This window comes from Salvia miltiorrhiza, chromosome 8, assembly GCF_028751815.1.
Source record: "Salvia miltiorrhiza cultivar Shanhuang (shh) chromosome 8, IMPLAD_Smil_shh, whole genome shotgun sequence".
In the NCBI taxonomy this organism is placed as follows: domain Eukaryota; kingdom Viridiplantae; phylum Streptophyta; class Magnoliopsida; order Lamiales; family Lamiaceae; genus Salvia; species Salvia miltiorrhiza.
The window spans coordinates 57,928,923-57,955,339 of NC_080394.1; the positions used below are offsets into that span (position 1 = coordinate 57,928,923).

Sequence of the window (26,417 nt, forward strand, 5' to 3'; positions counted from 1 at the left end):
TACAGTGTTTTGGTGCGGGCTTCACCTCTTTTGCGGGCCTGGAAGATTATTGAGATAGCCTATCAAACACTTAGAAATGGTGAGAAATATTATCTATCTCACATAATAAACCCTATCAAACACACCCTTATAGTATTATTTAAAATATTATAGTGTCATTTACAATCTTATAGTGTCAAGTACATGAAGTGTCATTTATATTTATGAATAGTATCATTTATACACAATGTCATTTATAATGTGATAATGTCATTTATACGCAGTGTCATTTATATAACAGAATATTGCCAATTACAGGCAGTGTCATTTGTACAATCGAATAGTGTCATTTACACAATTTGAGTCAGGATACAGATCAGGATCTGGGTACGGGTCAATTCAGGTATACCCAAGACCATCTCATTTCAATATAAGTATAATTTCGATGTGATTGTAGCATTTTGACGCTGAAAAGTTTAAAATAATTATAATTAAATACTCCATCCGTCCCATTATTGAAGACACACTTTCCTTATTGGGGTGTCCCAATAATAAAGACACACTTCCAAATAAGGAAATAATTAGGGCTTAAGATACTTGCACTTTAATTATGGTATAAATTAGTACAAACCCTAATCTCCCTCATTTCTCTTCATTCCCAGCCGCCCACCTCCTTCCCCTTCTCGACGGAGTCGCCGGCGACGAGCCACTACCACAGCCGATCACCCCTCGTCGTCGCCTTCTGGAATCGTTGAGCACCTCTCACCACGACCACCGTCCTTCCGGTAAACACCCTTCGCCATCGCCCTCTGTCACCCAGATCCGCCAAACCACCACCGCCCTAAGCCGCCGAACCACCACCACGCAGTTCCGTCCTCTCTTACCTCTCGCCACGACCATCGTTCTTCCTCTGGAACTGCAGCAATTTCCAACCTCAGATCTCCACTGCCACAACCGCCACCCTCCTCTCCAACCTCAGATCTTCCCTGCCGCAAATGTCGCCCACCTCTCCAACCTCAGATCTCCACTGCCGCAACCGCGGCCCTCCTCTCTAATCCCAGATCTCCACCGCTGCAACCGTCATTTCCAGTGGCGCCGCCTAAAAACCCCTAGCACCAATTTTCAGAAATCGTCCTATCTCCATATCTCCACCACCATCTCCAAATTTTTGGGGTTCGATTTTTGAGATGAGAAGGGAAGAAGAAGGAATTTTCTTGGTTCGATTTCTGAGTTGAGATGAGAAGGGAAGAAGAGAGAAGTTTATAGGTTTGATTTCTGGGAAAAGTGGTGGTCGGCGGCGATTCCGCCGAGGAGCTTTGAAGGAGAAGCAGAGAGAGAGAGTTGAATAATTAGATAGGAATTAAATAAGTTTAATTAAACACAATACATCACTTTAATTCTCTAATTTACCTCACCTTAATCTCCGTGCCCAAATGAAGTGTGTCTTCATTATTGGGACGGAGGGAGTAATTTCTTAGAATTCATGACATACAAAAAATAATCAGAATTGAGACTATAATTGAAATCCATTCAAAGTTAATGTTATAAAATATAATTAACTATTTTTGAAGGATATGCATGCTTTTGTCACGTTCTGCAATTGGTTATTGATTAGTTTATAGTTTCACAAAGATCTAAACCCGATATATAATCCGAATAAAGCCCAAATTAGATCAATAGCTGTAGCCCAACTAAGTCGGGCTTCATAAAATAAGCCCAATGGGCCGAAAATCAACAATTTCGGCCCGTATAAGATATCCTCCGCCTCCCCGTTACACTTCGGCAGCTCACATTGCTGATTTTCGCCGCCGTGAGCCACCGTCAACCGCTCCTCTCCGCCCTCATTTTCCCCCTCACCCGTCCGTGCTCAGCTCACATGGCTTCGGACGACAAAATTGCAGATCAAATAAACCCCAATTCTCCATCATCTTCAACCTCAAATTTATCTTCATCGAATCCGGACCACTGGAAACAGCGCATTCTGATCCCCACTGTGCTCGCAGGTTTTGTACTTTCTTTTTCCTTGTTTATTAATTTTTTGCTGAATTTTTTTGCTGAGGATCGCTGTCTGATTTTTGAGATTTTTTCATGTGCAAAAATTAGGGATTGCTGGTGGAGCTGTAGGATTGGTATCAAAACACAGAAAAGTTCACGGCCTTTCAGCGATTTCAGCGACATATGCTTCGAATTTTGCTATCATTACCGGCTGTTACTGCGGTAAAATTACTCTTTTGCTGATTGGCACTGCATTTGATTTGATTGTGGGAATGTGTTTGATGTATGCCCTAAGTTGTGGATCATATAGCTTTTCCATCTCAGTTATGATGTGGATGTATGTTCTTTGTGTTTGGCAATCACGAAATTTCTGTCTCGTGTAATGATCAAACATATTTGCAGTGTGGATTTTCTTCCATCGCTGTTGAGTTGATGAAGAAAATCCAATCATTATTTGGTTAGCTAAAAATCCATCTTTATTTAGTTGATGAAGAGAATTGGATGCATTCGCGGGATTTTTGGTTTGATCCTTGATAGTCTGAAGCGAAGATCTAAGTTATAATCTTATTACTCTTTGTTTGGATTATAATATCACTATCTCTGTTGTGATGTTCAAAGACTTAGTTGAGTATCAGCTCTCGTTTTATATAGAATTGCTATACATGTCTTGTTGGCAATAAAGCTTGCTTTTTTTATCCCTGTAGTTTATAAATTGAACATCCAACACAATTACCCTTTGTGTAGTTCTTTGTCTTTGCTCGCCCCACCTCAAAGCATATTAGGTAGTTAGTTCTTTTTTGTTTGACTAATTTGTTTTATCTTCCGTGGATTGGGTAATCAAGTGAAGTGGCTAGTAAACAGCCGGAACGTGGAGTGGTATTGCACTCTTCTAAATTTTTTTATGGACAGAGAGATTTCTCAGCACTTAGCATCTACTCAATCAGCAACCTCATTATCATTATGAAATAAGTAGAATGAATGATGGTAACTGCAATCCATGTGTATGTGCTTTCTTTTGAGAGAGATACACTTAGATAAGCTCAAAATGGCTGAGATATGCCTTCCCTAATATCTATTACTCAAGTGTATTATTGCAGTAGTGTAATAAATGATTTGTGGTAGGAAATATTTTATTGATATATCCAGCCAACAAATTTTCTTCATTTCTATGGGATGTGGGGGTTGTACTGCAGAATATATATTGATCTCCCAGAGTTACAGGTGCGCGTGAATTTGTAAGGGCGAGTAGAGAAGGGAAACCGGACGACTTGCTAAACTCAGTTTTTGGAGGGTTTGGTAGCGGAGCTATTCTTGGTCGTCTTCAAGGTCAGGGTTCTGATTTCTGAGCCTTTTTCTGTGAGCATAAGCAAATGTGTTGATGTTTCTTGTATCTTGATTCGGTTTTGTTTCGTTTCTCGTGTTATGATGTATCTCAGCTGGCCCAGTTGGCGCTGTTCGTTACTCTGTGATGTTTGCTGTTGTTGGGACAGCAGTTGATTATGCTACTTCTAAGATTATGCCCGCCATTGACGAACTCAGGGAGAAGGACGACTGGCTTGCCCTACCCGAATGGTCGCCAATCAAGATACTCGACGAAGAGGCTGTCGCTGCAAAACGTGCTCGAGAGCAACAAATCTACAGAGATGTCCATAATATGAACAAAGAAAAATCTTGATATATCTGTGTCATAATTATGCGTGACATGTAATAAATCTTTGTCTTGTTATTTGCTTCTTGATGAAGACTGTTCCTTTAATTGGCTCGACATAAGCTTCAATTAGGTTTGAGTGAAAATGAAATTTTTATGAGTGAACTTTTTGCTTAGAAGATCCATACTGAGTTAGATCGAAGATCAATTTGCTCGAAAGATTAAATCCTGTAACACATTTTGTAATTTTCAAGCAAATTTTGAAACATTGTAGTAATATATTCAGTCTCTTTTTGGAGAAAATATAATTGAGTCTTTTATTTGTAATAATTTCGATCTCATCAAGTTTCCTAAATTTGCCCATTAAAAGAAGTCATTTTATAATCAAAATAACATTAAAAAAAAAACTTTGAAGGGTGCTGAAATTGCTGCGAATCAAGGAGTGAGATCAATATTGAGATATTTTAAAAAATTGTCGACATTATAAAATTAGTCAAAAGTGGTGATTTATTAGGCAATCAAACCTAATAAGATTCAATTTTCATATAATTCGAAATTTCGACATCATACATTTTTGGCGTTAAACATGCTCGTTAGTTTCTTTGCTCTCCTGGCCAATGAAATTTTAAATTTGCTACAAGAAAATTTACAGACAATGACATGTTCGAAACTAACTAGGAATGAATAAATTTTCATAAAATTAATCTTCCATACACAAAATGCAGCCTAAGGCAAGACAAAATGTAGAATCCAGAATGCCAGATTCACCTCATTAGTCTTTGCCACATCCTAGGTAGCCCTCTCAGGAGAGCAACGAGACAAGCGAGACGAACTCCTGTGCCACGCGCCCCTTTGATCTAGTGTTGATCACGAAGTGCTCCGGATACTTCCGCAACAACATGAGCATTCCATGCCACGGTTTTCCCTTGGCTTCTGGGGTGGAAACGTCCTCAGACGTAAGGTACTTCCTCACGCGGCTATGATGCCAGATATTGCCAAATTGCTCCACCAACTGCGCGAACAAATGATTAGAGAATGGTAGATTTCAGACAAAGATGATGCATGATTCTTGATACTGTCAATGGGGAAACTAGAGAATAGAAGGTTTGCATATTGTGAAGTGAATTGGTCAACTTTACTACTAACAAAGTTAAGAGGAAAATAGTCACTATAATAAGAACTCAAGAACTTGAGTCACTTGACTCACTTCAAATGGAGATGATTTTGGAAATGGTAAACTACAACAAATGCCCATCCAACAGACAGGCGGTCAAACCCTTAGCAAAACGGGACATAAACGTTGCATTTACTTTTCATGGTTGATCAGATATATGATTGAGTATTTTTATCCTTATTACTAGGATTTCTCTAATCCTACCCTATCAATGGGATATGAATCAAGCAAAAATAGCTCAAATGATAGAAGTTATCGAGGAGGACCTTAGGATATCCTCAAGTTCTAATCCATCTTAGTAAACAATAGTTAGTCTATACTATTTTAATCAATCTAGATCAATCCCCCAAGGTAAATGCGCCATAATAATGCAAGATTAACGGGAAACCATCAAAATCTTGGCCAAAGGTATCACATATCATATGGAAACAGATTCTCAGTTGCGATTTCAGCACCACGAGTAACAGCATTACCCTAACCAGACAATATCAATCTATACAAAAAAAAAAAAAAAAATACCTCTGTGTGAAGCTTCTCCATCGGCATCCAATCCCCAGGACCACATAAATCAGACAAGACCGTCGCCACTGATGACACGACATCCTTCTCCTCCAACTGAAGGAGCTGCTGGTTGTCTGCTTCCCTGTCGATACGTGGTCTTCCATCACTCTTTTTATCTGCAAGAAAATGTGTCAAAGCTCTACGGACTAAGATAGTAAAGAGACGTTGCATCTCTGCCTCAGCAGATAAACGAATCATATCAATGCACTCAAACAATCTCAAATGCATCATTTGCAACTCCTAATCCGCACTTCAAACAAGATTTTTAACCTTGATTACAAGAATTTGTCAGTGTGAACTCCCCTAACTCAAAGATCTAATCCGATACTTAACTATGATCAGTGTTAATTTGAACATTTAAATCTCTGATTATCATGAACAGATCTATTAACTGTTTCAGCCATTCTAGCACTACTTAGCATTCTCAAGAAGCATGAATAATAAACTTCAGATATTGAATAATTTTAAGCAGTGAATCATTTAACTAAGCAAAACAACTTACCCAATTGCCCTGATCCCCCGGCTTTCCCGCCGGAGCCATAACTGTATCCGCCGCCACCAGAGCCATCAATGCCGCCGTCAATCCGCCTCATCCGCTTCCCTCCAGATGAGCCCTCCTCCCCTCCGCCGCCACCATCCTCCTCGTTATATTCGTCCTCGTAATACTCCCCTCTTCCTCTCCCCTTCTTCCCAAACCCTACACCACCACCTACGGGAGGCGGCGGCAGCCCCAAATGATGCTGCGCCGCCGCCGCCGCCGCCGGCCCCCCAATCGGAAAATTCGGCGTGTGGTGACGGGGCCCGATCGGCCCCCCGAGAATGCTCCTAACTGGCAGCAGGAAGTAGAATTCCTTATCACCGATTTGCAGAAGGTCTTGGGAGTCGAGCTTCACCGGCGGGTTGCCGGGGAGGTGGAGGACGCCTTCGACGAAGCAGCCGTTCTTGCCGAGCACCTCGAGGGCGAAGCGGCGGCGCTGGAAGTCGTAGAAGATGCGGGCGTGGTGGCGGCTGATGTTCATCCCGCCGCCGAGCGACGAGAGGTCGACGTCCACGGACGATTTCTTGGAGTTGCGGCCGAGGATAATCGAGTAGGTCTGCATGTAGTACTCGAAATCCTCGCCTTGCAGCTTCGCGAAGCCGGCCTCCACGTCGCTACTGCTCATCGCTGCGGAATTAGGGCTCAGATCGTCGGACTCGGGGAAATTGATTTGGGGGTAATCGTTGTTAGGGGGCGTTTGGCTTGGTGGAGAATTGTGGAAAATTATGAACTTATCAGTTTTCTTCTTTCTTTCTTTCTTTTTTCTTCTTTTTTCATAAAGGGAAATATGCCATTTTAAGTGGGACAATCCAAATAAAAAAAAAACAAGACACGAAAATAATACTTTGTTATAAATTGAAAAAAATAGTTACATTATTTTAATATTTAAGAAATTAATCAATTACAATATCATATAATCAACTCATAAAATTTTTAATCCAACAACTAGGTTGTGAGTAGGATATCGTAAACTTCGTGTAATTATGAACTGTCCTATTAGCCGTTCTAAATATACGAGAAACGTTGACAATAAGTTTCGTTCGACCTTGCTAGTCATTTTAAACATATACATATGAGATGTATATCCTTCATGCTTGTGCTAATTCCATATAATTTATGGGATATAAATGTCCAACTTTTCATAATGAGACGTCTTAGTATAAATGTCTAATTTTTTTTTGATGATATATTTTCTCTCTATATCTAATATTTTAATAATTTTCCTAAACTTACTTTATCTGCTTTCTACATATTTTTTAATTTTTATGTCCAAAAGCTATGAAATATTTATATAGAGATGAAGGGGAGGGAGTATTAGTTACTATTAGGGAATCTATAATCATCTAAAAGCATCCACAATGGAGAGTCAAGGTGGGCTCTTAAATGTGGTCTCCACCAGTTAACTTAAGAGCCCACTCTCCACAATGGGAGAGCACACCCCTTGGCTCTCTAATTAATATTTTTTTCCCATTTAATTTTATTCTTGTTTTTTATTAAAATTTACATTAAATCTAACAGCTCAAATTTCATTAAATTTAAAATTAACCCTACATTAATTGAAAATTAAAATTGCAATATAATTAAATAAAGTCCTAAATTACTTAAAATTAAAAAAACATACAAAAGAAACCTATAATCTATGGGAGATTGTTGCGTTGCTTGATTTCTTCCACCTTGGCCAAGTGAAACACCAACTCGTCGGGATTCATTTGAGAGGTGTCCCTACTCATCAAGATGCCTATCGGCGATGTCGCGTTGAGTTTGGGAGAATTGGCCCATGACCTAGAACATCTCCGCCATGTACCCGAGAGCTTGAGCATTGGTGTCGAATGTCTCGGCCTTCTTCTTGCCTTTTCCTTTGTCTCACTTCGCCACCTTTTGGCCTTGGGGCCTTGTGGAGATACTTTGGTCGCTAAAAGTCATTGTACCGTGACCGTCCGAGCCCTTCGAGCGTTTATCGGAATGGACATCCTCGTCAATGCTCGCAAATACCTTCCATGCATATGGATACTTAAACGCCGAACGATACTCGGCAATCCATATTTTTTCTGCTTGCTCGATGATTTGCTCATCACTCATGCCGGATGCCCAATTCTCCAAGCATTTTTTGTATATGCCCTCCCACAACTTCACTTCCTTTGTCACGCGTTGAAAGTGCAACTTGAGTTGCTTGATGTCGCGTGGAATGGTATCTTGGGGTCGTTGAGCATTATATTTCTTCATAATGGCGTCTCAATACTGAGCTTCTTTCTGGTCTGTACCCACCACGAAGTCGTTTGTGTGCTCGAGATATAAACGACACACGAGTATCGTTTCCGTCGGAGTGTAGTGACCTCGTTGTTTGGGAGGCATAGATGTTATCTCTTCCACCTCGAGGTCGGACGCCGCCTTAAATTGGGCATTCAAATTGATTCCTTCAATGCCTTGCGTTTGAAAGGTATTTGATTCTTGAGTGAATGGCGAGAATCCTTGGGCAGATGCATTTGATTCGCCGGGAGATGGGTCCAATATTTTCTTCAATCTCCATCCATGGTTATGTGAGAAAATTAAGAGAAGAATATGAAGAAAAGTAAGAGTAGAAGATGAAGAAAGAAGATGTTTGAAAGAATGAAAGTGGAGTCAATTTATGGAAGAAATAAAGGAAAAAAAATAAAAAAATAAGAAAATGGCCAACGGCCGAAAAAACCAACAACAAAAAAAACGGCTACAAAGCAACGACCCTTTTCAATTTTTTTGTTTTTTTTTTAAATTTAAAAATGACAGAAAAATGGAGGTGGATTATACGCGCCATCTCATTCTCCAAATTAAGCCCGGATCTGAGAGGAGAGGCAGGCTCTCGAGCCGGGGGAGGGTGCGGAGTTGGGGGGCTCGATGCGATTTCCGAGCAATGCCCTAAGAGCACCTTTAATGGAGCTAGATTGATCAACTCGAGCCACGTGCCAACGACTTCCATGTGCTGTGAAGCTCGGTGGTTCGAGAAGTGGCTTGCAAAAACGAGCCAGGCGCAGAACATTTTATTTAAGTAGCGGGCTTGTATCGTCAAAAAAAAAAAAAAAGTTAATAACTGTGAATCATGAGTTTATCATACAGTGAATATTTACAACGACTTACCATTCCGCATTAATTTGAGATGAAAACCTTCTGCAAAGGGGTAGCCCACCAATTCTTTTGGGCCATCACACTAAATGCCTTATTCATTGTGAAATAGACTCTACCGCTTTATACCTCGAATAAATCTTACTTTTTGATATTATCAACTTAGGTTGTTAAAATCAAGTAAAACTAAACAAAACAATAGTATTGAAATACAACAATAAATTTTAAAAATACATGCATATATGAAAATTTAAAATATTATATTATATATATACATATATTATAAATATAATTTGATTTGTCGTTTTTGTTCGGTTTTAAAAAATCCGAATCGAACCGAAATTTATGATTTTTTGAGAAATCGAAAAAATCAAACCATATTTTAGAATTTCGATTTGGATCGATTCGGTTATTCGGTTTCAGATTTTTTTGCTCGCCCCTACTAAATTGTACCCGAATGTGTAAACTATACCTTGTACTCATTAAAGTATAAAAGTATAGACCACATAATTTAATAATACCAAACATACTATAACCTCTAGCTCTAGCAATATTAAAACTATTTCACATTGTTTTCCGCAACAATTTAATTAAGCTCAGCTACAGATAATACTAGTATCAGTTTGGTTTTTCAAAAAAAAAAAGAAAAAGTTACAGCTATAAATTAAACAAACGTTAGAAAATAGTAATAAACTATGATTAACGCCATGAATAATTGAAAATTAATTATATTAGTATTATTAGTAATACATGTGAGGGAAATGTACATAAACAAATTACTATAACACATAAACAAAACAAACACTGATCTGTCTCGCCAGATCTGGTGATTTTTACTTGTGGTATGTGACACTCAAGTCAATCACCCCCCCCCCCCCCAACCACCCACCTCCCCACCACCCCAACCCCGCCGCAAAAGTCCAAAAATCAAAGCAAAATCACCATTTTATACAAAGCTATCAGAAGGTAACAAATCCAATTTCCCTAAAAAAATTGCCTATTTTCATAACCCCCCCTTTACCACCCCCCCCCTCCCCCCCACCCCCCAAACACCACCCACCCTGGGGTGGTGCATCGTTCATATCGACGAACACTACTAAAGAGCGCACGCGCACTATAATATAATCAAATTTTTAATTTTTAATTTTGTGTGGCAAGCAATTCGCTGTGAATTTACATAAATCCCAAATAAAATCCGAATTGCTAGAGCCGCCAATGTTGCTGAGGGGAGGGGCTTTCTCGGCATGCAGCGCCGCCGCCGATAGCAGCGGCAATTGCCGGATTTCCGGCGTGATTCGGCCGCCGCCTTCGGTCGCACGGTGCGGCCGGCAGGGGAGGGCCGCCCCGCTCCGGGTGGCGTCGGTGGCCACGGGCGAGCAGAAGAGCAAGGCGCAGGAGCCGAGCTGCCAGCCGAGCCTCGCCGACCGGCTGCGGCTCGGCAGCTTGAACGAAGACGGCTTGTCGTATAAGGAGAAGTTCATTGTGCGGTGCTATGAGGTTGGGATTAACAAAACCGCCACCGTTGAAACCATAGCCAATCTCTTGCAGGTGCTCAATTTTTTATTGTTTTTTAATTGCTTAGTTTTTTTTTTACTTGAATGGTGGATTTGATCTGCAATTTTAGCTGATTTGGTGGAAGATTGCACATTTGTGGAGATTGAGGTGTTTGAGTGTTAATGTGGGTGTTTCTTTTGAGTAGAGATTGCATCTTTTATGATCTTTTTGGGTGATGATTAATAATTTGGCCCGATTTTTGCTTGTCCTTTTTGAAGTGAGATAATGTTGATGTAAAGCTTGTTTCTCGAAATATTCATGTTTTCTTTGGGTAGATTATGATTTGGAAAATTAGACTTGGTTAAGAAGATTTGCTTGGTTTTGAAAAATTGATGTTTTCATACAATCTTCTCTCCTAGGGCATTGAATTAGGGTGAATATTTTGTTCACTGCAATTTTCTATGTGTAATTTGTTTCATGAATTTGTCTGAATTTTTGTTTGTTTCATGACTATGTTTGAATCACGGTTTGCATTTTTAGAGTAGAATAAACTGATGTTATAGTTTGTATATATTGTTCTTGCATCTCTTTTCGACTTCATAGTAGTCTCCTTATCCTCATAGATTTATTCTTTTTGTTGCCTAAATCTTGTTCTTCATTTTCTTACAAGTCTCTATGTTTGCATCGTTTCGTTATAGATGCCCAAAAAACTTTAGTAGCAAACTATCTGCCTTCAACTCGAGACTTTTTTCCCGATGTAGTAGTTATTTTTGTAGAAAAAAAATGCCTGCTCACATTTTATTGGGTTCTATAACTATTTTCCCTTTATATCAAGCAGGAGGTTGGTTGCAACCATGCTCAGTATGTTGGGTTCTCGACTGATGGATTTGCAACTACACTTACTATGAGAAAATATCATCTCATATGGGTGACTGCTCGTATGCACATCGAGATCTACAAATACCCTGCCTGGTAGTGTAATTTGGGAATTCGAATTGTTGCCTAATAATTGCAAAATTTTGGTTGCTATGCTCTTATCCGTGCTTCATGATTAAACAGGAGTGATGTGGTTGAGATCGAGACATGGTGCCAAAGTGAAGGAAGGATAGGCACAAGACGTGATTGGATTCTCAAAGATTATTCCACTGGTGAAGTCATTGGACGGGCAACCAGGTGCGGCTGAAAGTTTTATTTGAAAATTGGTGATCAACGTGGGATCGTACTCTAAAACATGGCTCATCCTCCTTCATGAAGCTAACCGCACTTAACATCATCAATTTTAATAATTTATACTCGATCTCTTGGGAACCTATCTAAAGATATAGTGACTGCTGATTATGTTTTTGGCTCTTTTCTCTTGTGGTTGTACCTCTAGTTCATGACTAGTACCTTCAAGACTTCAAGAGTAATTGACGAGCTTTTTACCCTCTAATACCCGTTTTCATTGCAGCAAGTGGGTGATGATGAACCAAGATACCCGGCGGTTGCAGAAAGTCACCGATGAAGTGCGTGATGAATATCTAGTTTATTGCCCCAAAACGCTTAGGTAAAGTCTTTCTCTCCGATTTACTCCACTTGGTGGTTCTGCCTTAAAATGGCCTCACAATATAACATGTTTAAAGGAATAAGTTGCTTGAAAATTCTGCATATTACTATCTTTTAAGGACATTGGTAGATTGGATTTCTAGGCCGCTCCAATATTTTTCCCGTTATCTTGCATGAGCATACCTAGCACTTTATAAGGCGAATCACAAATATTTGGCTCCTGATATTTAGGCGAAGGAGTTGAATGGTTGATTTATTTTTGTATTGTTTGAAAATTTAAAAAACAAAGCAATATAATACAAGATGAATCAGGGTTTCAACTCGGGTTTTCAAATACCTAGCACCGAATCACATATCGGGTTTTATATCTGGAACTAGCCACGATCACTGCAAAAACTAACTGTTATATATTGTTGTTTATGGCAGACTAGCTTTTCCAGAAGAGAATAATGCTAGCTTGAAGAAAATAGCTAAACTCGATGACCCCGCTGATCATTACAAAGTCGGGCTTGTGGTAAGATCACGTGGTTTTGACGAATAAATCGAACTTCTTTTTTTATTCTGAAATAATGAGCGCACCACTATTTTCGCAGCCTAGACGAGCTGATCTGGACATGAACCAGCATGTAAACAATGTCACCTACATTGGATGGGTTCTAGAGGTTAGTTGTTTTAATCATACATCTTTTACTGCCTTAATTTCTACCAAATTTAGTATATTTCCTTTACTGAATTTTCCTGGATGTGTTTGATCAATATTTGGAGAAAGAACATGTTTGAGAACATTCAGTTACATGGCATTTCTTGTTTGGAAATTAGTAGATGTTTTTTTTCTGAATACTAAATTGAAATTTCCAACAGAGCATGCCTCAAGAGATCATCGACAGCCACGAGCTGCAGACTATAACGTTGGATTACAGGCGCGAATGCCAGCACGATGATGTGGTCGATTCGCTCACAAGCCCCGAGTCTTCCATAGGCGACGCGGTTTCAGGGCTTCAAGGAACTAACGGCTCTGCGGCTGCTGCAAGAGACGAGAACGACTGCCTTCAATTTCTGCATCTCCTGAGATTATCCAACGACGGCTCTGAGATCAACCGGGGGCGCACTGAGTGGCGGAAGAAACCCGCAAAGAGATGAGCCTTTTCGCCTCCCCTTCGACTCATCCCCTGCATCGCCCGTCATTCTTCGTTTCTTGGATGGCCTTTGCTCACCCATCTTGTAATTCTATGCTTTTCGTTTGCTCCGAGGATTTTGTATGAAGTTTCTGAGTCTTTGTTATCAATAGGTTTGGATTCTATGTTTCTTCTTTTCTTTTCTTTTCTGATTGACGTTTGTTGTCACAATAATTCAAAGATCAATTCTGCAGACATGTAATTTAACTATGATGCTCCAACTTTCGAAGATACAGTGTGATTAGGTATTACAAAATCAGAGAAAGAGATTTCATTACAACAAGAGCAAGAGCTCTAGAGAGAGAGAGAGAATCAGAATGAAAGAATATCTAGCATAAGTAAACGCTATATATCATCCATAACTACAGAAGTGGGAGAAACTGAAAGACCAAAACTAAGCAGATGTCATCCCTGAAATTTCAGAGACGGCGGTGACGACGACGACGACAACGACAAAGGCGATTCAGATAACAAATGAGACCTCTTGTTTTATTTTTTTACTAGCAGCACACTAATATAAAATCAAATAATGCACAATCCATCCACACATGTTCCAACTCTTCTTCTTCTTCTTCTTCTTCTTCTTCCTCGTCCTCCTCTACCACCACCCGCAGCAGCATTTCTGCGTTGGAAGGTCAAGAAAACAACGTAAGATTGAATCGAAGTACTAAGACGAAGATGAGATGGATGCACGACGAACCTTAGGTTGGTCCTTCTGTCTCCCGGGCGTGCCATAGGACGGATGCCTGGGAGTCCCGGAGACGTTCCCAGCTCCGGTATTCCTCTCTTCACGCACTTTATTGAAAATGTGCGTGAAGTTTTCGGCCGACTGAGGGTCGTTCTCGTCCCACTCGCCAAATCTTGGCACGGCTGCACCTTTATCGGGCTGCCATTGCAACAAACTCCACAAATAAGTAAAAAATAGTATAGGCTAATCCATCGTATTCATTCAAAGCTTGCAACTTGCAACAGAAAAAAAAGGCTTACACTCTCGTCGCCTCGACTAGTTGGCCTTAGCTTGGATCTTCCCGGGGTGCCATGGCTACTATCATGGCTCTTCCCTTCCCAAGCAGGCGAGCCGCTGCCCCGTCCCCCCGTGAGTTTCGCCTGATGATGGGGGTGAAGGGGCGAGCGCTCGAAGCTCTGCTCGGACCCTGCACTGGCTCGGGCAGGGCGTGCAGCCCTCTGGCCCCGGCCAGCGTAGCTCGACTCACTTGCAGCCCTCGGACCTGGATTTTCACTAGAGCTGTGAAGATCAGCATCTTCCTCTTTGCTCACCCTACGTTCGGGCCTCGCCCCGGCTGCTCCCCGCCCGTTAGGCTCGTCTGGCCGGGGACGTGGGTTTGCCGGAGGGGGGGCGGCTGCGGCCGGAGGCGGAGGCGGAGGATCGGCATCGGGGAACATGTCCGGATTTTCCATAGGATCGTTTGGATTTATCATTTTCCCACCTTTGTTTTTCCTTGCTTTTTCGAAATAAACGGTGTAAGGAACGTTGTCGTCGTTTTCCCAGTTGCCAAATTTTGGCACATTTGAACGCTGCTTGATGGCAAGAAAGGAAACTAGCATTATTCAGTTAGATGCAATATTGGGAAAGGCAGTAAAGTTTTGTTCAATCTCAGAAATATTTATGTTGAGCATTTTCAATTTTCAACATCAATCAATCTTTCCACAAACAAAATATGAATACTATCATTGTTAGTTGGAGATTTATTGCTGATCCTCTCGAAAAGAAAGGGAGTTTTTCACTAGATTTTTCATAACATAGATATGAACATTATACGGTCACAATTTATACACACTTCGATGAAAAAACCAATGCATAAATACGTATATACATGAAAAATACTGATTTACATGAAGCAGATCTGACCACCAAACTATTTGCTTCTCTGTGTACCGAAAATTCATCACAATAAACTAGCCAAACCGATTCACTAGAAAGGCATAACAAACAGGATTTATCAACGGAAGCTAAATCAGCTGAGAATGAAAATCTGAAGAGAGAGAAAGCTGCTAATATTTAAAAAAAAAAAAAAAACTACCAAAAAATGAAAAGTAAGCTCGACAACAAAAGCGTGATAAAATTCATCTCTAAAAACATTGAAATTTCGCGTGGGAAGAAATTGAGAATCACGAACTTACAGCCATTAGATACGGCGGAGAAGCAGAATTCGAATTAGGCGACGTAATTCAACAAAGAGATGAGAGTTTTAGATCAATCCAGCTCTCGGAACTCTGCAGAAGACAAAAATTCTTCGGCGCCTAATTTTTGCAGGCGCTGAAGAGAGAGAGAGAGAAGAGAGGGAGGGAGAAGAGAGAGATGCAGTGATGATGAGTTAATGATGGGAGGAGAGAGGGGTCTATCGACCATCAACCGGCGCCACCGGTTATGGATTTGACTATTCGCCTTACTATCTTCTTCCTCCGTTTTCTCACCTCACTCTTCTTTGAAATGTCTTGATCGGTTAGATTAGAGGTGGTTTAGTTGGTGGAGTGAATAATCATAGTTAAAAACTTAAAATTATGAAACTTTATCTAGTGTGAATATGGCAAAAAAAGAAGAGAAAAAGTTGAATTGACAAATTAGATAGAAAAATATAATATAATTGATTGTTAGAAATAACGGCTAGATTTTTTAAGATCATAATTGACAAGATATTATCTATAGCAGCGTTGACAATGAAGTCTTTCGATTATACACTTGAGTATATTCTATTTCATCTGTCCTCCATATTTATACATAACTTTTCTTTTTGGTATGTCCTCCAAATTTATGCACATTCTATTTTCAGACGCTATTCATATATAATTTGGATAATTTTATCCTTATAATTTGTATATATTTATTCACAATCTAATTAGCAATACCCTAAGAAAGAAGGGTTACTTTGCATGATTGATAAGATGCATGATTGAGTATTTTAATCATTCATAATAGAATTGTTGCAATTACACACTTTTAATGGAATATGAATGAAGCAAAACTAGTTTTAATGATAGAAATTATCAAAGGCCTTGAGTGGAATTTTAAAGTTTTAATTCATCAAGATAAATAAATGATTAGTCTTGCAATTTTTATTTATCAAGATTAATCCTCAAAAATAAACGTCGCCTCAATGTAAGTCTTTTTCTCCACCATAAATACTCTAAATAATTTTTTATTAAAATATATGTCTGAAGCACATGTGCATATTTATAGAGGATGGAGGGAGTATATCAATCAGATCGTATTTGGTTTAAATATCACTTTCTTATAACTTATACATGTTTGAACAAAATATTAATATTTTTTTTTACTTCCGCTTAGTATGTTTTTGTGTTTGCTCCTTTTTATTAACTGATGAGATATATAAATTGCATTTTATAAATACTCTACATGTATTTCTTGAATTTATTTTGGTTGTAGATTTAAAATAACAATCAACTGAAAGGTGAATAATTTAGACGGTGATCGAAAAGAAATATAAGAAAAATAATAATGAATGTCTAATACCATTGATAGTTTTATGCAAAATATATTATGTCTAACTATGATGTGACCAAATATATCACGTAAATATAATTTGTAAGTACGTGTTTTGCATGCTTTCTTAATATGGAAATTTACCAAAATGAGATTGAAAATTCTACGCAATATTCACTTTTCAAAATTGAGCTTTTCCCCATCATTTCCTTTTCAATTTTAACCAAACAAAGCTCGAGAAACTTTGCACTTTCCTTTTCTCGTATTGAGTTTATTTTAGAAGTAAATAATGATGTCTCTTTTGGAAACAATACTTTGAAATTTCATTTCATTAGTCAGTTTCAATAACGATTTTTTAATTAATGGGTGTTTCAAATTCATGATAAAATTAAATTCCATTGATGAAATATATTTTGGTTGCACTAGTCGTAACTTGTGAGGTGAAATGTTGTTGAACTGAGCCACCGGCGACCGGTTAGACCCGTGAAGGTTTACTGTTCTGGCGGCTGGCTTGCTATTTTGATAATAATCTTCTTATTTGTTTGCTTCATTTATTTATTTATTTATTTTTAATTGATTGTACACATTGATTCTTTTATTTAAGGGTGTATATATTCATATTTGCGGAATTTATAATTGGGAAGCATATTTTTTAGACAAATAATGTTCAATCCCCATCAATCGATGCATCTTGATTTAAATATTTTTAATTTGAGTTAAGTACCAGATTCACCCCTATCGATGGCGTCCCTATCGCGTTTAGCCCCCTACCGTCAGGGGGGAGAGCTGCCCACTACCTCAATGTGGCAAAATCGCACAAAATTCCCCCGCCACTTAACGGACACTAATACCGTTAGCAAGAATCTTTTTTTTTTTTAAGTTCAGGTGGGCCCCACTCATCTTTCTCTCTCTCTCCTTGATTTTCAGATCTGGCGCCTCACCTCCTCACACCCATCGACACCTCCGGCGAAGCCAATCGGCAGAATCCGCCGCTGCTGCTCCCTCTGGCGAAGCCAATCAGCATCGGCTGCCCGTCGGAGAAGGTGAGAAACAGAAAATGGAGCCGCACTTCCGCTCTCTACTGCTCCTCTTTCTCCCACCGCTCCTCAATTTTCTCTCTCTAAATTCAGTCTGCGGAAGCGGCGGCGGCGCCATTGGTGTCGCAAAGTGAATTATAAATTCACCGGCTCCGACGCCTCAGCACTCTCAGCGCTCACGATGATGTCCGCCACCTCTCCATTCTCGTCGGCGTCGACTTACCCCTCAGAGGCACTAGTTGTAAGTGGGGGAAATGGGCTGCCAAGATACGGAATGGGCTCTCTCTGTGCAAATCTAGATTTCTGTGGATTTTACCGTCTTCATCGGCGAAGCTCCTGGCGCCGAAATTTGGGGCAAAGGCGGGGGAGAGAGGGATGGTGGTGGAAAATGTTAGGTGTTGAACTTTTGGTTCCTGAACTTGTGGAGACAAAGGAAGACGTGGTGGTGGTGGTGACGATGGTAGTGGAAGAGGCGACGGAGATGGAGGCCGGCCAACGACCCTTCGCCAGAGGAGGAGCCGCGGTGGCAGAGCTTGAGAGAGGGAGAGACGGATCATAAAAATATTTTTTCTAACGGCCTTAACGTCCGTTGAAAGGCGGAGGGCAAATTGGTGCGATAAAGCCACGTTGACGTAGTGGGCAGCTCTCCCCCCTGACGGTAGGGGGCTAAACGCGATACGGACGCCATCGATAAGGGGGAATCTGATACTTAACCCTTTTAATTTTATATTTCATCCGTCTCACAAAAATATACCCATTTAAAAGTGAAACGAGTTTTAAGAAATACTTTATATGTCCCAATAGTAGTGTCCCATAGCTTTTCGACACGGAGATTAAGAAATGTGTAAAAAAATAGATAAAGTGAGTTGATGAAAATTATTTAAATAGTAAGTATAGAGAGATAATATATTGCCGAAAAATGAATGAGACATAGATATAATATATTGTCAAAAAGAGAATGAGACATTTGTATTAGGACGTCCCAAAAAGGAAAGTGAGACATTACTATTGGGACGAATGGAGTATTAAATAAAAGTGCATTGTGAGTGAAAAATAGAACTTACTTTATAAAAATTATAAATAAAAAATAAAGAGGTTATGGTGAGAATTGAGATAGTGTGCAAAAATAAAAAGGAGCATATTTTTGTAAGATGGCCCAAAATAACAAAATGGATATATTTTTATCAGACGAAAAGAGTATCAAAATACTCATCACATTGAGACAAATACATAAGTATTTATCAAGATCACATCCTCCTAGATTTTATTTCAAACAAACCCACCATTTTTAGCTAAATGAATTTAAAATTTATTTTAAGAGTATGGACATTGTTCATGGAAACGTTAGATTTTGTGCATGTGATAGATAAGATTAAAAGATGAGTAAATATTCAATTTAATTTTAAAAAATAATAAATAATCATTACATAATTAGAGACTTTAGAGTGAGTCGAGTTATCCATCACATGCCGAATTATACAAACCAAATACTTAATTAAATTTATTTATTTTACCAATTATATCTTATTACTTGAAACAAACATCTTCATATATAATATACTTGTTTGCCTCGTTACAATGAGCATTTTGATCTACATTTCAAAGAGTCTTGGGTCATTTTCATTTTTCATATTTATATGTGTACCTCTTTATTTAAAATAAAATAAAATATTAGGGCATTATTTGAAAAATGAAGTTTAAAAGTTGCCGGCTGGCCATTGTTGTCTTTTTATATTGACCATAAGCAAGTCAACTCCTAAACAATGACCAAAATTTTCCAAGAATAAAACATGGGGTAATTTGATAAGCTTTCAATAATATTTGTGTGAATCTCCATAAAATTCAAAAACCTTTTAGTTAGAGCATTCACGACAGATCTCTCAAAATTTTACTCCTAAATTTAAGGGAGTGTAATTTTTTTGTGGGCTCAATTTAATATAGGTGATCTGTTGGATGATCATTTTATCTCACTTTTTATTATTTTAGTTAAAATTTAAAGTTAGAATTACTTTTGATAGATGTGGATGCTCTTACTATGTATTTTGAAAAAAAAAAATAGAGTCTCTTTTGGAATATCAAGCATTATATTATACGTGAAAGTTTAAAGTTCATATTACCATTTTTTTATCATACCTTGAACATTTTTTTTATTCTTCCAGTAAATACAATTTCACAATAAGTATGATTTGGTCATAATACATAATGAATAAAATCTTATATATTCTCGAATTTAATGATTTTTGAATTTATAAACTCAAAAATCTATTTACTTCCATAAGAAAGGTTTGACTTACTATAACTAAATTATTTTATTTTCATTTTTTTATTTTTTTATTTTTTAGGATATACTAGTAAGTCGGACCTCAAATTCAACACGAGCTCAATTTCAAGGGAGTTTATTTATAAGTATATTTTTAAACTAAAAAATAATTTGATTCTATAAGAAAAAAAAAATGTCAAATTTAGTATAATTTGATAGACAATCGAGCTCGATCTCGGGAATTACTCGAGTAGCTATATGCTCGATGTTAATTAGCTTGATCTCAATTTCATATAGTGTATGGATTGGTCCGATTCACTTATATGATATTTAATTAAACTCTAATTCGAATTGCAGATTAGTATTACTAATTCGTATAGGATGTTTCTTCCACATCTATTATATAATAGGATTAAGCCTTAACCTATGTGGCATATCTAAAATCTCACCATTTCAAAATTTACCATATATAATCTTCATCATTTATTAATTAATTAACTATTACATTCTATATAAAGATTCATTAATCATAATAAATATAATTAATAATAAATAGATATATAATAATAATATTAACATTACATATAATCTAAATTAATAAATTTTATTATTTATTTTTTCTAGATAAAAATTAGATTTACATGTCTGATAAGAAAAAAATTATAATTTATATACGATAAATTATTTTAATTGAATGTTAGTGATTAGATGTATATTTGTTATTAATTTTATATTTCTCAATAGCGTACATATTATATGTATATGTTGCAATATATTATATTGTATGAATATATATATATATATATATATAATATTTATATTCTTAATTTTCAATAAAATTAATTTTGAATTAAGTTTTAATTGAGACATGCACGTATATGTAAATTATAAACGGATCCGGTCATTGATTTACATGTTTGCATAATAAGGCACAAAGTGTATAAACTGATTACTTTAAAACAAAATCTTATTATATGTCTATCAAAATAATTAAAATTTTATTTTTATTTTTTATAAAATAAATCCATACATTTTATTTATATAGGGAAGAAAAATATATTTTTCATTTCTGCAAACTTTAACAATAATAATAATAATAATAATAATAGTAATAATAATAATAATAATAATAATAATAATAATAATAATAATAATAATAATAATAATAATAATAATAATAATAATAATAATACGATTAGACCTTAGTCTACGTGGCAGGCCTCAAATTTTTTCTTTTCAATCTCAATCTCCAACGTGGCATTTGAGAATCCAATCTATATATTCTCATTCTCACTTTTAAAACAAAAGTCAGGCCTCCCTCTTCCTCACGCCTCCCTTTTCCTCACCCCATCGCCGTCGTCCCTGAATCCGGTCGGCGTCGTCTCCCCCTTCACTGTCTCTCTCTTCTCTCAATCATTTTCTCTCTCTAAAGTCGATTGCACACTCAAATTGAGCCCTAATTCCCCCCTTAAACTGCCCGCTTCTCTCCCTCTAAATTCAGGCGTCGCCGCCGTCCTAAGGGCGGCGTTGCTCCGCCTCATCTCTGACTCCCTCTTCCATTCCTTAATTAGTTCGATTCTGTTTCCACTTCTTAAACCCATGAAAATTCTCCATTCGAAGCAATTAATACAAGAGCCCTAAGATTTCTTTTTCCTATAACCCGTTGCCGTTCCTTCTTCTAGACTCCGGCGAAATAGTCGCCGCTGAGCTTGCGGTTCGTCCGCCGCCGAGTCACCGCTGAGTTGAGCTGCCAGAGTAGAGCTAACAGAGCAGAGATGCCAGAGCCAAAGCTAGCCAGAGCAGAGATGCCAGAGCAGAGTTGCCAGAGCAGAGATGCCAGAGCAGAGTTGCCAGAGCAGAGCTTCCAGAGCAAAGCTGCTGTAGGCAATTAAATTTGTCGTCAAATTAAATCATACCACGTGTAAATTCATAAATTAAATATTCAATTATATTTTCTATTTTATTAAATGGGATTTTATTCCTAATTAAATAGATATATATGATTAATATTTAATATAATGAATTAGTGGGCTTATTGGCCACTTAAGGCCCTAAGGCCCATAAAGCCCATGAAGCCCATCTCTAAAATCTATAAATAGAGGTGTTGGGGTGCTCATTAGAACGAACTTGAAGAAGTGGAAGTTCGAAGGGCATAACGAATTCTCTCTAGTATCACAAGTTGAAGTTGAAGTGGTGCAAGAATTGAAGGCTCCAAGCATCTTCAAGAATTTCATCAAATCTTCAAGTGATCTTCAAGTATATCTTCAAAGATTCAAGTATATCTTCAAGTCTTCAAGTATATCTTCAAAGCTTCAAGTATATCTTCAAGTGATCTTCAAGTATATCTTCAAATCTTCATCAAGTATTCAAACCTTCAAGGCGTTCTTCAAATCTTTAAATCGTTCTTCAAGTATTCAAGGTTTTGCTTCAAAGCTTCAAGGCGTTCTTACAAATTCCAAGAACGATCTTCCTCAAATCAAATCAACCAAGTCCCAAAGCTTCAAGGCGTTCTTACAAATTCTAAGGACGTTCTTCAAATCAAATCAAATCAAGTTCAAAAGCTTCAAGGCGTTCTTACAAATTCTAAGGACGTTCTTCTTCAAATCAAATCAAATCAAGTTCAAAAGCTTCAAGGCGTTCTTATAAATTCTAAGGACGTTCTTCTTCAAATCAAATCAAGTTCAACGTTCAATCCAAAATCATGACTTGAGTCCCTTGGATTGGCGTCATCAAATCAAGTATTTCAAGAACCTTCGAACTTGTTCAAGAATCAAATAGAAGAAAAGAATCAGAGGATTAACTAGAGATTACAACCCGCATAAATCTATCTTCAAATCTATCAAATTATCTTTGTAACGCATTTTGTATTTTATCAAATTGAAATACAAAATTTGTGTTTACAAATTTTGGCACGCCCAGTGGGACATCTCTACCTCTCATCTCTACTCTTCACCAAAAATCTTGAACAATGTCCATTCAACCAAATGCAACTGCTCCAGCTTCATCTAAAGGTTCTTCGGAAAGCATTGGTGTGATCACGCGGAGCAAAGCAAAATTGATGCAAGAGGTGTCCAAGTCGACCTCCCGTCTTCCATCTATCCATGAAGAAGATGACAACTTTGAGAGAAGCTTCACATTCCCCACTGAAAATTATCAACTCCATGCAAGTGTCATGATGACAAACACTTCCACCATGGAGGAACAACTCTTGAACTTGACAAAGATGGTTGAATCTCTAACCAAGCACATCCAAGAGCAAGATGCCCAGATTGCAAAGCTCAAAGGAGAAAAAGGAGATTCAAGCCACGCCAACAACGATAGGGAAGGCGAAGAAAGCGAAGAAGATGGAGAGAATAACGATGAAGAAATCTCCAAAGACAAATCAAAGAGTGATGGAAAAAGGCCTTCAGGAAAAGACATTCTCTTCTCGTCTGGTGGCCTCATTCCCATTGACCAACTCAAAGAGTTCATCGAAGCAACAATAAAGAATAACTTCGATGGAAGCTCCAAGTCATCGTTAACTTACTCCAAGCCATATACTCGGCGAATTGACAGTATGAGGATGCCTCTTGGTTATCAGCCCCCCAAATTCCAACAATTTGATGGCCAAGGAAATCCGAGACAACATGTGGCTCATTTCATTGAAACATGCAACAACGCTGGTACTTATGGAGATCATTTGGTCAAACAGTTTGTTCGCTCATTGAAAGGTAATGCCTTTGATTGGTACACCAACTTAGAATCAAACTCAATTGATAGTTGGGAACAACTGGAGCATGAGTTCCTCAACCGCTTCTATAGCACTAGAAGAACTGTCAGCATGGTGGAGCTCACAAGTTCGCGTCAATTCAAAGAAGAGCCAGTCATTGATTACATCAACCGATGGAGAAACCTTTGTCTCAACTGCAAGGACCGATTGTCTGAATCATCTGCCATCGAAATGTGTATTCAAGGGATGCATTGGGGCTTGCAATACATCTTGCGAGGAATCCAGCCAAGAACATTCGAGGAACTAGCCACTAGAGCTCATGATATGGAGTTGAGCATGATGGCAAGCGGGATCGAAGGACCACCAATCCAGGAGTCTAGCAAATTCAAGCCAGAATTCAAGAAAGGAGGAAAACCATATGACAAAGCACCAAAGAAGGAATCTATGGCGATTAAGGCAACTTCGGTGAAATTTCTAAAGAAAGAAGCTAATCAAGAAAGCAACCAGAACACTTCACGAGACAATCAGAACTCTTCCCGAGACATGGGGCAAAGAAGATCTACCTTGAAAGAAATGCAACAAAAGCAATACCCTTTCTTAGACTCTGATGTTTCAGGAATTTTTGATGACCTGCTCAAAGAAAGCTTATCGAGTTGCCAGAAATGAAGCGACCAAATGAAGCAGGGAGGACAGATGATCCAAGTTACTGCAAATACCATCGTCTGGTTGGGCACCCCATACATGATTGCTTCATCTTTAAAGACAGGGTCATGTGGTTAGCTCGAGAAGGCAAAATATCTCTTGAAGAAGACGCTACTCTGCTGTAAATATGATATCCACCGACTTGAATGACATAATAGAAGGTATTGGAGCTCTGTATGACACATCCAATCAAGTAGATGAAGAACTTGAGATAAACATGGATGAAGACAATGATGCATTGGCAATCACATTCTCCAATGAAGACTTGCAACTTGGATCTGAACCTCATAACAGGCCATTGTTCGTGAGTTGTTATACACAGGAGCAGAAGGTCAATCGAATTCTCATCGATGGAGGCTCGGCAGTCAATATCTTGCCACTAAGGACTTTGAAGCAATTGGGAATCCAAGTAGATGAGCTGTCAAAAAGTCGATTGATGATCCAAGGTTTCAATCATGAAGGGCAAAGAGCTCTTGAAACTATAAGGTTGCGATTGCTGATGCAGGACATGGATTCGACAGCGTTGCTTCATGTTATCGATGCCAAGACGTCCTATAATATGCTTCTGGGTCGACCATGGCTTCATGAAAATGGTGTTGTTCCTTCTACATTGCACCAATGCTTCAAATACTATCAAAATGGCACCATAAGAAAAGTGGTTGGTGATCACAAACCTTTCACAGAAGCAGAGTCACATTTCGCCGATGCTCAATTCTATTTGGGAAGAACTAAAGCAACAATGGTGGAAAGGGATGTACCACAGGAGGAGTCAGGATCCCGACAAGAGAAAGAATCTCGCCCAGAGATGGAAGGTTTCACCATCCCTTTGACTAAGATTGATGCCAAAAAGCCCATTCCCCAGCCACTCAAAGATTTTGTCCGACCAAAGCAAAGTGGCGCCACAGAACATGGAGATCTTTTAGACAAAGAACTCTCAAAACACTTTGGTCCGAAGGCATACAAACTCCTTGTGAATGCTGGATATAATCCCCAAGAAAGCTCCACGTCAAGGTCTCATTTGGAAAAGACTGATAACGCAGGCCAAAACTCCAAAGCAGGTTTGGGATATACAGTGCAAAGCCCCATTCGAATTGCCATCAAGAGAGCCACTGCTAACTATGCTAGCACCAAGCAAATCCTGGAATCTTCAAGCAATCGGAGAACCCAAAGGGTTTCTATTTTCAATAGGATGGGTAGAAGAGAAACTCAACGAGTATCTGTCTTTAAAAGACTTGGCAAAGGCAAATCATGGAGACGAAGCAAGACAAAAGGGAGTGATGAACTGCACATAACAGAGAAATGGAGAAGTTTGATCCCTCCTCGAATGAAAAGATACACCACTTTGATTATGTCATGTGGGAAAAAAATGAAAGCTCAAATGAAGACCACCATCTTCACACGAGATGCCATAGATCAAGAAGATAGAGAAAGTGTGGCTTCCTCTTACTACACTACTAATAGTGCTAGTAATCCAGTTCCTCTTCCTCATACTACTCAAAGTCAAGTGCGTCGTGAAATTGCAAGTCTCGTTAGAAGTGGCGTTATCACAACAAGCGTTGCAGAGAATATAGCCTTCATACGCCAGAGAAATGAAAGCATAAAGACGTGTTTTGATTGCAAAGATCCTCGCCGAAAAGACGAAGACGTTGTCACAGCAAACCATATCACCTCCTGCGAGAAAATGGTCGTTGGAGAAGAGAATTCGCACTTGAGCCCCAAAGAACTGGAAACTCTGGATGAAGAGAGACTAGAAGTCCAGCAAAATTGGAATACTATCAAACTCTTCCTTCAAGATCCTTCAACAAAGCAGTGCGAACGCCCTCTTTTCAAATTGGAGACATGGCCCTCGCTGCAAGGAGGCCAATTGTTATCACTCTCAAAGGAAAGTTCTTGAAGTACTACTATCCTTGAAGGGTGGTAGAAGTTGAAGCATGTACATATGTATATAGTTCCAAAAAAAAAAAAAAATAGAAAAGCAAAAAAAAAATGGAAAGCATAAAAAGCCAAAAAAAAAAATAGAAAAGCAGAAAAGCCAAAAAAT

General features: G+C 38.5%; 4 protein-coding genes across 5 annotated transcripts; 2 read left to right on the plus strand and 2 right to left on the minus strand.

Annotated features, from left to right (window-relative positions):
• Positions 1–1,672: 1,672 nt before the first annotated feature.
• LOC130999541 (uncharacterized) lies at positions 1,673–3,949 on the plus strand. The gene is made up of 4 exons (XM_057925093.1): positions 1,673–1,982; positions 2,083–2,196; positions 3,196–3,300; positions 3,411–3,949. Exons 1-4 carry the CDS (start codon positions 1,856–1,858, stop codon positions 3,647–3,649), a joined length of 585 nt encoding a protein of 194 aa, XP_057781076.1. The 5' UTR covers positions 1,673–1,855; the 3' UTR covers positions 3,650–3,949.
• A 334-nt stretch (positions 3,950–4,283) lies between these two features.
• On the minus strand, positions 4,284–6,631 carry LOC130999542 (FHA domain-containing protein FHA2-like). Its single transcript, XM_057925094.1, has 3 exons — positions 5,860–6,631; positions 5,316–5,473; positions 4,284–4,634 (listed from the first exon to the last, which is right to left on the minus strand). The coding sequence occupies exons 1-3, from the start codon at positions 6,518–6,520 to the stop codon at positions 4,425–4,427; spliced, it is 1,029 nt and encodes a 342-aa protein (XP_057781077.1). The 5' UTR covers positions 6,521–6,631; the 3' UTR covers positions 4,284–4,424.
• A 3,337-nt stretch (positions 6,632–9,968) lies between these two features.
• LOC130999543 (oleoyl-acyl carrier protein thioesterase, chloroplastic-like) lies at positions 9,969–13,412 on the plus strand. The gene is made up of 7 exons (XM_057925095.1): positions 9,969–10,539; positions 11,324–11,457; positions 11,545–11,658; positions 11,936–12,031; positions 12,457–12,544; positions 12,624–12,692; positions 12,892–13,412. The coding sequence occupies exons 1-7, from the start codon at positions 10,207–10,209 to the stop codon at positions 13,168–13,170; spliced, it is 1,113 nt and encodes a 370-aa protein (XP_057781078.1). The 5' UTR covers positions 9,969–10,206; the 3' UTR covers positions 13,171–13,412.
• A 15-nt stretch (positions 13,413–13,427) lies between these two features.
• Positions 13,428–15,706, minus strand: LOC130999544 (RPM1-interacting protein 4-like). 2 transcript variants are annotated; one of them, XM_057925098.1, is made up of 4 exons: positions 15,348–15,693; positions 14,193–14,741; positions 13,906–14,091; positions 13,428–13,827 (listed from the first exon to the last, which is right to left on the minus strand). In XM_057925098.1, the coding sequence occupies exons 1-4, from the start codon at positions 15,351–15,353 to the stop codon at positions 13,804–13,806; spliced, it is 765 nt and encodes a 254-aa protein (XP_057781081.1). In that variant the 5' UTR covers positions 15,354–15,693; the 3' UTR covers positions 13,428–13,803. The 2 variants fall into 2 exon arrangements, with proteins under 2 accessions (XP_057781081.1, XP_057781080.1); XM_057925097.1 differs by having other exon boundaries at positions 13,428–14,091; positions 15,348–15,706.
• Positions 15,707–26,417: the final 10,711 nt, after the last annotated feature.